The 12,578-nt window shown below is 35.9% G+C and overlaps 1 protein-coding gene across 5 annotated transcripts in view; it reads right to left on the bottom strand.

Annotated features, from left to right (window-relative positions):
• Window positions 1-12,578, bottom strand: part of LOC113069365 (SH3 and PX domain-containing protein 2A-like) — a 78,953-nt gene that overhangs the window by 62,795 nt on the left and 3,580 nt on the right. For all 5 annotated transcript variants that reach the window (XM_026242434.1, XM_026242731.1, XM_026242583.1 and 2 more), the window contains exon 2: window positions 5,170-5,250. In XM_026242434.1, the coding sequence (XP_026098219.1) occupies window positions 5,170-5,250 (81 nt within the window). The remainder of the gene's footprint in view (window positions 1-5,169; window positions 5,251-12,578) is intronic.

The following is a 12,578-nucleotide window of genomic DNA, read 5'->3' as shown; positions in this document are numbered from 1 at the left end:
CAGAGAAGGCAAATCCAGAATGGACTGCAACTATCAACATGATTAAAATAAATAAATAATAATAAAAAGTTATAATTTAATTATAATACTGTAGAATATAAAAAACAAATAGCTTGAGACTATTTCAACAAGGTATTTTTATGCTTATTAGAAGAAAGTAATTATTATATAGATTAAGTCATTCATTGCTGCTCCCATATTTTGGGTAATATCAAATAATGTTTGATGACAGAATGGAATATTTTTAAGAATTTTTGAAAACTTTTTTTAATTAAAAAATATAACTACTTAAAAATGTCAAGTGGTTGAACCATTATGAAAATTAATAACATATTTTCCTCACACCTTGAATACATGTGAGTGTAAAAATAGCTTTTAAGAAATACAATATTTAAGGAAAATAATATATATTTGAATAAATATGCTTTGGGGGTTTAATCAATTTGAGTTAAACTCATAATAGGTAAACATATCTATTATTATTTTTATTTTTTTAACCTATGGGTCATAAAGGGTTGGCCCTTGGGTCTTGATTTGGCAAACAAAAGTTTTTCTGATATTAATAATAATTTACACTGCTTCGCTACTAAGTGTTGTGGCATAATCATTTTATTAATAAATTATGTAAGTCATCGTCTAAAAAAATTACTTAATAGATCTGAGTAAAAACAAAAAAAACTAAAACATCACATGACCCTTATACATTAAACGATTCTATTCAACCAACACAGTTAATTAATCCCTGATAAACTATTGCATGCAGTTCAGTCACTCACTACAGCTTGTGTTAGTTCCTACATCTCAGTTTTAGTTGTCTGCAGTCTGTTAGAACAGTTTAACTGCTGTCCGCGGTGCCAATAAATGAATGAAAAGGAAATATTTTACTATTTTTATTCTAATAGCTAACAGTCTGGTTTCAGTCGTATAGCTCAAAGCTTGTTTGTGCAGCAATACAGACTCGAAGTCTACGAAAACATCAAAAAACCTCAGAGAGGTGGTCAAAAGCCCACAGTCTGGCACCAACACAGAGAAATGCACTACATTCAGATATGTAAGTACACTCACAAACATGACCACAGCCACAACAGCCAACACTTCAAAAGAGTCCCACTTCATTACTAGACCTGGAGCATCCATCACAACGCTGGCACAGATCTGTGATCACAAAACTTTACATCCAAAGCTCAACTGCTCTGGAGGCTCTCCAGTTAATTTACATTTAAGCATTCAACTTTTTTTATGGTTCGTTAGGAAAATTAACCCCAAAAACAAACAAACTTAACAGAAGTTAACCTGCCAAATCCAGCCTAAATTGATTTGCTGGTCTTAACTGATCTCACAACCTGGTCAGGTTGATTTTTTTGGCAGGTATTAGAGGCTTCTTGCACTTTTTTCTTTTTCTTTTTCAGGTGGTCAGGAATCATCTAAACCAGTTAATGATGCCTTAATCCAAAACTAAAAAATTCAGTCATTATTTACTTACCCTTGTGTCTTTCTAAAGCTATATTTCCTCCTACTGCTGAAAACAAGAGATGATATTTTGAAGAATGTTGATAACCAAATCCCCATTGAATTCTACTGTATTTTTTTTTTTTTTTTGCAATGGAAGTCAATGGGAACCCAAACTGTTTAGCTATCGACATTCTTCAAAATATCATCTTCTGTCTTCCACCAAGAAAGACCGTTTTTATTTTCTCTGCAGGAAGTCCAGATGATTTGGTTTAGAAACAACTCATAATGAAATTATAAGAGATCTCATTTGAGTCTCTTTTTCGCTCTCTGGTTGATCCTGAAACCCAAACGTAAACTGAAGAGTTAAATAAAGAAATAAATAGAGTAGGATGGAAACCTCCTTTTAAATGGACTGGGCTGCGAAACATTACATTTTCCCTCTCTCGCTTTTCTTGCATTTCCAAATCTGGCCTCAGATCAGGAGCCAAGGGCAACTTCTCTCTTCACCACAGGCTCAAACCCCTCCATTGTCCCTTTGAGCACAAGGCCAGTGTGTATCAGTCTCCTGACTACAACTGGACCATGCTCATGAAACAGGCCTTTATCCAAGCTTCAACAATCGGGCTCCTTCTTCCCACACTGACATCAGTGCAGTGGGCAGAGCGGAGCGTCCCTGAACTCCCCCAAAGCTCTGAGGCCTCGAGTTACTCAATGTGGCGTGCCTGCCGTTCCTTGTGGTCTAGACACCCATTTTGGACTTTCGGGCTGGGCCATGCTGCCTACACATTTCCAAATCTAGACGGATTGACTTTCCGTTTGCCAGAGCGAGGACTTGGAGAGGTCATCCAGAGTCAGACGGGTTCATGTTCTGAAACATTCTGATGACCAAGGGGTGGTTAGAGAAGTAAAGCAGTCATGCTCAGTGAAACAAATATATATATAATCTAGACTAAATAATAATATTTTACTATAGCCCCCCTTTGAATAATATGCAAAGGAAAGTGGAAAAAGACATCACACTAATATATGTATTTGGGATAGTGCTGTACAGTGATTGTAAATGTAACCAGTCTGATGATTTGCAGTGTGCCTATTAAATGCTAAACATTACATAACAAAATAAAGACGCCTTTAAAATATTGTTTAAAAAACATACATTTTAAAATAAAGAAAATGATAAAATTAATAAGACGGCACTAAAAGATACCTGCAAAATTCTCAAATTAAATTAAATTAAATTAATTTCTTAAAAACAAAGAAAATATATAAAGGACAGTACATCTTAAAATATGTCTTATATTATTTAAGATATATAAAATACAGTATATGTTATATGATAGTGCTTGTTAAAAAGTATCAAATAATTTTTTTTTAAATAAAGCAATATAGTATTTTAAAATAAAATAAAATAAAACTGTTGTAGACAACGTCTCAAGTAATTCCAGTTGGGCACCTACAGCTCAAAAATCTCCCTATATCCACAAAACCAGCGCTTTCATTTTCACTGAAACTGTGGTCCCCATGCACAATATTTCATCAGTTCATGTTAAATCCTGCAGTCAGCTGATCTTGGTTTGGTCTTGGAGAGCTTAAGCTGGATACAGCTGACAGAGTCAGCTTAGATGAGAGGAAGATGTAAAGCAGATGTCATGACTATGTTGTTTTGTCAGGTGTATTGTTCTTATCCCCATCTCAACCAGCTTAGCAGCCCACACAATGATGCTCTTAAGCCTGGGGAGCCCACATATACAACTAGGCTTTCAGTTCACTCAGAAGTTATAAAGAATCCCAGAACATTGATTACAGAATGATGCATTATGCTTCCCTGTGCCTTTCACAAAAGCCTTTCATTTTTTTGCTCACTAGTCTCTGCAAACCTATATATTTTTTGATACTAGTCAGACTAGTGTTACATATAGCATGTGCGTTTTTACACTCAAAAACAGCTGTATGGAGAGTAACAGAGGATGTAGAGATTGCTGGAAATGTTATTAAAACTATTGTTTTACTATTTTTAAGACAATCCAGAAATTTTGAGAAAATTTAGGAATATGTACACTACGGTTCAAAAGTCTGGGTTTGCTGTTTATTTGATGACGAATAGAGTAAAACATTTTCAAATATTAATAAAATCTAAAATAGCCTTTTTAAGACACAATTTATTCCTGTGATGTCAAAGCTTAATTTTCAGCAGTCATTTTACTCCTGTCTTCCGTTTCACACGATTCGTCAGAAATCATTTTAATATGCTGATTTGCTGCTAAAAAACATTTCTTATTATTAATGTTGATAACAGTTAGTGCTGCTAATATTTTGTGTGGAAACCATGATGCATTTGTAGGATTATTTGATGAATAAAAAGATAAAAAGAACATAATTTGATAGAATGCAAGTATTGTCACCACATCGCTTATTCAGCACAGCCGAGTATATTATATATAGTTTGTTAGAATGATCTGAAACATCTGCTGATATCTCGTTAAAGGCACATCCCCTTTCCTTATGATTGTTGTTAAATGTTTTTTCTAGCCTGCAAAACACAATTTTGAAATTACCTTAGATTTCCAGGTTTTTCAAATTAAGTTGTTACTGGTTGACTGTTACCTATATATATGGTTTATATACAAAAAACAAGGTATTACTATAGTACATTATGTAAAAATAAAAATAAAAAAAAGTATACCCATGATTTATGTATTTATTTAAATTATAGTTTAAAAGTATAAAGTCAGTTAATCTTTTAAGGGTGCATTAAATCAGTCAAAACTGACAGTAAAGAAAATAAAGACATTTAAAAAAAATAATAAAAATATTTTCAAATAAATTCTGTTCTTTTAAACTTTCTATTCATCAAAGAATCCCATGTAATTAAAAAAAAAAACAAGAATACTTTCTGAAGGATAATGTGACACTGATCACTTGAGTAAAGGTTTCTAAAAAATCACCTTTGCATCACAGAAATAAATTACACCTTAATATACATTCAACTTAAAAACCGTTATCAATGTTTCAGTTTTTATTGTATTTTCGATCCTATAAATGCAGATAAGCATACAAGAGAACTTTAAAAGGCAGTGAAAATCCAAAAAGACACTGTACATGTCCAAAAAGCATGACGATAACATGGTACTATTTCTTTTTTTGTACTGTACCAACTGTAAAGACATGTTCATAGAGAATGCTCACACTGCAACTAAGTGTGCACAGTCATCTCAAACCTACACACGTCCTCCTCACACAAAAAACATACACACTGTTTCTTCCAGGCTTTACAGAGTAGCCCCGCTGCACCTGAAGAGCGCTGTCTTTCCTCCATTCTGCTTCCAAAGCAAATACTGTTAGTTAGACTTTAATTTGTAAAATACGCCCATAAAAGTTATTCAGCATAACCGCTCGGCTCCAGTCATTAACGCATGCAACATTAAATAGCATTAGATTCATATCGCATTCTTTCTTCTCCTTATTATCCCATTATTATTATTTCCTCTTACTCGCTTCTGCTTTTGGGAATAAAAATGCACCATTAATGTTTCATGCTAATAAGTCACATTTAAAAGTGAGAAAGAGGGAGACATTGGCATGTAAACACAACCCTGGCTTGCATTAAAAAGACATTAAACTCAGTTCTGAGGTGAATACCTGAGAAAATAATATAAAAGTAAGAGAAGTTAGACAGAGAGAAAGAGATCTGCAACTGTTAAACTTAAGCAAGCCTACCTGAAGGTCAAAGAATTTACTGTATCTTCTGTAGATGACGTGGGACGTGGAGTCAGAGTATGTGACATTGATGAGATACACCTGAAAAGAGAAAAAGACAAAGACAATTACAATCTCTATGATTTATGATTCTGACATTGTGCAGTTGTCTAAACCTGCATTTTTGAGTTAAAACAGCAATTGCACGCATTCAATCAGCTTTTAGCCTGATTGAGGACGAAGAAACCTACATTTCGCTGTCGTCTGGATAATCTATGAAAATATAGGTATGCCTACACACACACATAAAAATTGAAATACAGTTTTTTTTACAGTGTGTGACATACTAACCTGCCATTGCTTGGCAAAAGCATATTCGCTATTCATTTTTGTGCCAAAAAAAAAGTGGGTTAAAACTCAAGAGCGAGATATGTAATGACATCACAGCACTGGGTGTTCAGGAAACGCCACTGTATTTCCTGCAGGTATACAATTCCTAACAAATCCAGTTCTATTGTCCTGCATCAGAAATAAAGATCAAATGTTTAGTTCCTCCACAAGGCCACCAGCAGACAGTATGACATCATGCGGAACCAGGGGAATTTCCCCCTGGGCGGGATACTGGCAGGGTGCCTCTGCCCTGCACCCGACTCAGCAGCGGATGGGACGGCTTCCTCTGTCCTCTAAACACAGGACATGTGTCATCCATCTTTCATGACACGCTGCCATGTTAAGATCACTCCTTATAAAGACTATTGTTTTTGAAGTTTCAAAGACATTGGAAAAAAAGAAATAAATACTTTTTACTTATTCTTTTCAGACTTTCTGTTTAGGAGTTTTGTCACTTGGCAGTTGATAAAATTAGCAAATAATAATAATAATAATAATAATAATAATAATAATAATAATAATAATAATAATAATAATAATAATATTAATAATAAATAAACATTGCAATGTCCTGGTAACCACCCAAAACACCCTACCAGAATTATTATTGTTAACTAAAACTGAAATTATTAAAAAACATGTATAAAAAATAAATTAAAAAAAATCAATATCAGATGAAAAATGAAATCTTATTTCGGTTAAGTTAATTAAATCTAATGTTTAATCTGAAGCACTAAAATTGCTAACTGGAAATAAATAATAATAAAACTGAAATAAAAATTAACTAAACCTAAAGATTATTATTAGAAAATGACAGAAGCACATAACAATTACCAAAAAATAAACTCAAATTAAAATGAAATGTGAAAATATAAATAAAAAAGCAAATTTAATTGTAATAGTATATAAATAATATTAAAATAACACTACATCCTAAATATATGCATGCATTTTTTTTATAATCAATTATGACTCTCCAGGGTCTAAACGAAGACACTTCAAGTCTGTTCAAGGTTTTCTTTACTTTGAGCAGCATATCTGAGTATCAAGTCCATAGATTTGAAAAATATAATACATTGTTAAACATTGCCTTATTTTTGCTCTGTATTGCAGAGTATTGCATGTCTGTTTACCATGGTAACCACCAAAATACAACTTACTCCATTTATTAGTGATTTCTGCTCAGGCAAGCATCACTGCTGCTCATACTTTTTTCAGAATTTCCAAACACCCTTACTATAAAAATTCTGGGCTTAACTCGTCTCACAGTACATGTGCTACAAACATGAAAGAGACTTCAAATTGCATGGCTCATTGCACCTGGCTAATGATAAAAATGTCCAATAAAAAAGGGTTGAATCAGAAATCGCTCCCCATACTCTGTCCTCTGAAATAATGCACTATATACCGTATTTTCCGGACTTTAAGTCACACTTTTTTTTCATAGTTTGGCTGGTCCTGCGACTTATAGTCAGGTGCGACTTATTTATCAAAATTAATTTGACATAAACCAAGAGAAATGAATCAAGAGAAAACATTACCGTCTCCAGCCGCCAGAGGGCGCTATATGCTGCTCAGTGCTCCTGTAGTCTACACTGAACACATAGAGCGCCCTCTCGAGGCTGTAGACGGTAATGTTTTCTCTTGGTTCTTGGTTCTAAATAAATGCGACGTATAGTCCAGAGCGACTTAAATATGTTTTTTTTTTCTCATCATGACATATTTTTGGACTGGTGCGACTTATACTCAGGTGTGACTTATAGTCCGAAAAATACGGTAAGCATAAATAAGGGCAATTTTAAAAACAGTTTCACACCAAGCAAAGCACTAGCAATCACCCAAAACACACCAGTTACCACAAAGCAATATGCTAACACTACTAACATTGTTTCACAGAGCTTTGCACCTACAGTAGAAAAGCACTAGTAATCACAGTGGAAAACACACTGAAAACCAAACAGCAACATGCTAACAACCCTAACACTGTGGCCCTGGGTTTGCACCTAGACCTGTTTTAAAAACAGCTAAAACTAGCCTGGTCGTAGCTGGTTTAGAAGGCTTTTGGTAACTTCTTTAGCTGGTCATGCTTGGAAAAAAAGCTACTTCCCGCTTAAACCATCTCAGAACTAGGTTTTTACAGCAAAGCACTCGTATTTACCCAGCAAAGCACCCTAGCCACTACGTAGCAACACGCTAACAACCCTAACGCTACGGCACTGAGTTTTCCACCTGGCACTTCTGAAACACTGAAGCAGTAAACCCAGGGTACGGAGCAGACACTTTCACATCTGTTGCGATAGAAACTAACTCCAAATGGTAGCGATACCGCAAACCTTTTTTCCCACAGAATGTTTAGAGCAATTGAGTCTGGGCTCGATTATAAGATGAACAAACCATTTGATTTACCTCATCTCCATAGTCTGTCATGAATCAAAGATTATGTCATGGACCATAAAGTGGGAAGCGGCATCAGCTTTTCTGTGGATAATGAATTGCTATATGCTATCATATGAAACAAGCAGATGTTTGTGGTGGAGCTGCGAGGAGAGTGAGAGACAGATAGAGGAGGCTCTGACCTGTGCTGTGAGACATGCTAGTGAGTATTTGCATTGTGCCAGGTTAAAGTGCCTCGCCTGTTAGCAGAATGCTGGGAAACAGCCTTGACTAAACCGCCTCACGCTGTTTCCCACAGTATGTGTGCAGCTATCCAAACAGATACATGCTTATCACACACTGCGTGCCTGGAAAAGTGTGTGAATGTGGGAGATAGAGTGCATGAGAGGCTTTCTTTGGAGGCATGTGCTAAAAAGTACTCCATGTGTGTGTGAGTAACACCTACAGGAGTTATTTAAAGACCCCTGACCGGCATGGCATGTATGGTTGCTGATTGTGCCCTTCTCTGCCCAACTGTAATATGTGATTTCACCGAGGAGAGCAGCCTCAATCATCTCATGTGTTTGTGTAAGATGCAAACTCATCAGAATCGCTGGGACCATCTTCAGGGTAACCACAGTAGAAAACAGGATTGCAGAAAGCCCACGCCCAAAATATCAAGCGCGACTTAGCACTGAAACAAAAGAGACTAAGCCAACAGGACATCCACCACAAATACAATTGCTATATTAAACCATGTTCACAGTGTTTCTGACTTTTTTTTTTTTATTAAAAAATTTCAAACATTGCTAATAAAACACTACAGTGTTTACAAAACAACTGTAACAGATGTTTCGCCCATAACATCTGTTCTCTTGGCACTGGATTTGACTATATCCATTGATGTTGTTGAAAAGCATGCAAAAAGAGTCCTGTTTTCAGGTGATCTTGAAAATCCTTAGACATAAAAGAACAGACGTAACACAATGGAGACCTCCCTCTTCAGATACTTATCCTATGACGGAGTCAAGGAACAAGATTAAGACAAAGCAGCTGGATTCCTGGAGGCCACAGATACACTATGTATATAAGCATACTTGTCATTTTTTAGAAGAAAACCCTGATTCTGTTTCCAGCAGAATCAACAGTAATCTTCAAAGTATGGCAGGAAACCAAGCACATCACCCACTGATTAAAAACTTCAATTAAACTTTCAAAGGTTTGGTCGCTCACATTTTATACTGTTCATAAATAAATACAAGTCAGCACAAACACTCAGATCATACGATCAGGAAGTGTCTTGAAAGTTTCAGAGAACAAAACTGCATTTGATTAAAAACCAAAGCTTTCCTTATAATCATGCATTAGATTGATATCAGCAGAACAGACTTTATCATGTCCGGCTGAAGCACAGATTTGAAATTAAAAAGGGTTTGCAGCTTTTAGTATAGTCAGTAAGAAGTAAAGCCAAAGAAACTTACTGAAAAGCAGTCGTCTTGTCTTCAGATTTGTCATAAGAAGAGGATGAGGAGTTTTTAAGCTTGAAGTCTTGGTGGGGCTTAAAGTACAGGCCTTAAGTTAAGTAACTCAACCCCGCCTAAAGACACTATTTCAGGAGACACATAAAAGACTATCCATCTACCATATTTCCAACCAAAGTTCATACATGGCCACAAAATGGCATTTCATTCGGCTGGCTGAAGAGTAACATATCTATTCATCTTGCTGAGCAAGAAGTAAAAGATCTTGTCTAGACATAAAACTAATTTACACTTAGGGGTGAAGTTGGGATTTTAGAAGTATGGGATCCTCAAAATCGTGTGATGAGCCAGTTTTCACATTAATACCAGCCTGGGTATTTTTAATAAACCGTTAATAAACAGTTTTGATTTGAATAAAGCACGCAAACTTGTCGCCCAAGGCAAATGCATGTCATCTAGGGTCCACCACTAACAAGAGGAATAGATAGTACTTAATGTAGAAAACTTTAATAAAAATTTAATTTATACATAATTTACTTTCTAAAACATGTATTTTTGGTGTTGTTGTAGCTGCTCGATTATGACAAAAATCATAATCACGATTATTTAACACGATTATGAGGGGGCCATATGACCAAAACTTTATATGAGTGATTTATTTAAAGAAAGTGATACATATCAAATATGTATTTTCTCTGCATCGAAAGACTAAGAGCATCATTTTGACACATTCTTGCGTATATTTGAGCGTTTAGGCGCGAACCTTGAGCTAAATGATGAATAAATATACTTTTATAAATAAAGCATGTCCCATTATGCAAATGTCATGTAACATGGTTTTACTGATTTGCACGGGAAATTGTGCTTTTCTTGAGGAAGCTCGTTTTAGCTTGATTATTGTATTTTCATGATTGTTGGAGGTCGAAATCGAACCATTTTTTCAATTAATTGCACAGCCCTATGTTGTTGTGAAAAATTCATTGGTGCACATTATAAAATCAAATTTATTTAAATAATTTAATAATTTTCATTTTGAATTATTAAATCACATTAACAAAATATTCTTAGATTTATTAATACATCTGCCGCATTTCACTCCGAAATAATCACATTACAAAGTAAAATGGGTTGAAAATGCTGTCATGTTAAATGTACACAATCAAAAGGGAATAGTTTGACCGCCATTATTTTTAGTGAGTTGGCAAAACTAGTTCCAGATCATTTTGTCCATCTGTATACAACAAATTTCCATTAAATTAATTTTAGGAAAAAATAATACAAAACCATTGACATAAGTTGATTATTTCCATTTAAAGCATTCAGAACATACATTGTCCCACACAACACACTGACCCAAACCCACAAACTCAGAGGCTAAGTACTATAAATGCGTTCCAATCACAGCAAATTTGGCAACTGCTCCAAGCCCAGGTCTCAAGGGGTGAGCGTTTACTGCAGGGTTTAATCTGGGTAACTCCAGGCGGATCAACTGGTAATGGGATTCTGGAAAGGCAATTTCCCACAGGAAGTGATAACTTCTAAATCATTACTTGTAAATCATTAATTAAACAATATGTAGATCAAGGCAGAGAGAGCAAAAGATGAAAGGTAACTTCCTGATCCTCCTCACTGAGAATTGTGTTTAACAATGACCCAAAGAACAAACCCATTTGACACTCATTCTCTCTCTACTTCCTTTGCATTTTCTTGTGGTCATTTCCAGTTTGCTGATGCCACTGGTCACCCTCTTCACCTCTTTCACCCCAATGAAAAGGAAAATGCACGTTCCAGCTCCCAGATAGGGATGGGGTACAGGAAGTGGAACTTGAGTGCACCTCGTTTCCTGGAGAAGTGCAGATGAAAAAGTGTCAACTCAGCGTACACGTCAAGCTTTGAGCATCAAAACCTTTGGCCTTACAGAGCAACCTGGGACAAGACACCTCTTCTGAAACTCAAAGAGTATGTGGAAGCGGAAGACATTTATTATCCACTGACAAGGACGCTGGTAGATTTAGGAACTGTAACAAACCGATAATCTGCAATTGGTCAGATATCATCCAGCGAATTTAGATTTTTACTATTGCATACCAGACACTTGCGAATGGGAGCGAATAGCCAGCCACTTCCAGGAAATGTTGTATCTGGTGGTGTGCAGACAAAACTGTCAGCGAGTGAACACAGTACTACTATTTTCCAGCTCTATTACACCTACATGGCCTTTCAAACCCCCTCAACAATCCCGTCTTTCTTCATAGAGCCCTTCAAGAGAGCCAGACCCAGCATCCCAGGCAAAGCAGAAACATCATAAACAAACACGTCATTAGTTCATGTCATTCAATCAGCTTAGAATCAATTAGCATACATTGAATGCACTGTAAATATGACACAATTCTGATAAAGTATCCTTTGGTTTTGGATTATGTTCTTTATGGGTGACGACGTCATTAGTTACTGTGAGAGAGAAAGCCATTTCCCATGAAGGCTGCTGTACTGAGGCAGAGCTTCACTTCCAGCCCACACATGTTGTCACCAGCAGCTCTGGCATCATTTGTTCTCTATGATGTAATCAAGCTGCACTGAAAGCAATAGCGTTCGTGCCGCAACTGGCGGCGGGCAGACAGTAACTCTACAGAAAGGAGCAATGAGCTTTAGTGCTCCAAGATGTCATGTTGGACAAAGAACAAGCGAGGAGGAGGGGAAATGAAAACGCGGAAATTGAAGACAGGCAGGATGCAGCAGGAGTCATTTATCAGTACATAAATGCATGCGAGTGCTGGTATAGGATGTGTGTGGGATATGGAGGGAGGGAGGCTAGTTTAAAGGGACAGTTCACCCAAAAATTTAAATTCTGGGTTTCTGAGACACTTACTCGCTCCATGTCTGTCAACAAACAAATGGAGATCTTGACAGCTCAAATATACAAACAAAACAACATTTTCCCAGTTTAATTCCATTCTAGGTTACCTTTCTTATTTTTCCTTTTTTAATTAAAGCAAATCAAATTCTCATTGTTGTGGTAATCAACATTCTGCCCCAAATGTTGTTGATTGAGCTTAACTTCTATTAAATCCACAATATTAATTATACCTACAATATTAAAGTCTGTAAGCCCAAGCTATTGGACAGCGTCAAAAAGTGTTGGAATAAAGTGCACACATCTTGTAGACAACTTTTATGGTCCTTTAA

This window comes from Carassius auratus, chromosome 1 (genome assembly GCF_003368295.1).
Source record: "Carassius auratus strain Wakin chromosome 1, ASM336829v1, whole genome shotgun sequence".
Lineage (NCBI taxonomy): Eukaryota > Metazoa > Chordata > Actinopteri > Cypriniformes > Cyprinidae > Carassius > Carassius auratus.
This window is presented reverse-complemented; position numbering and strand designations above follow the sequence as displayed.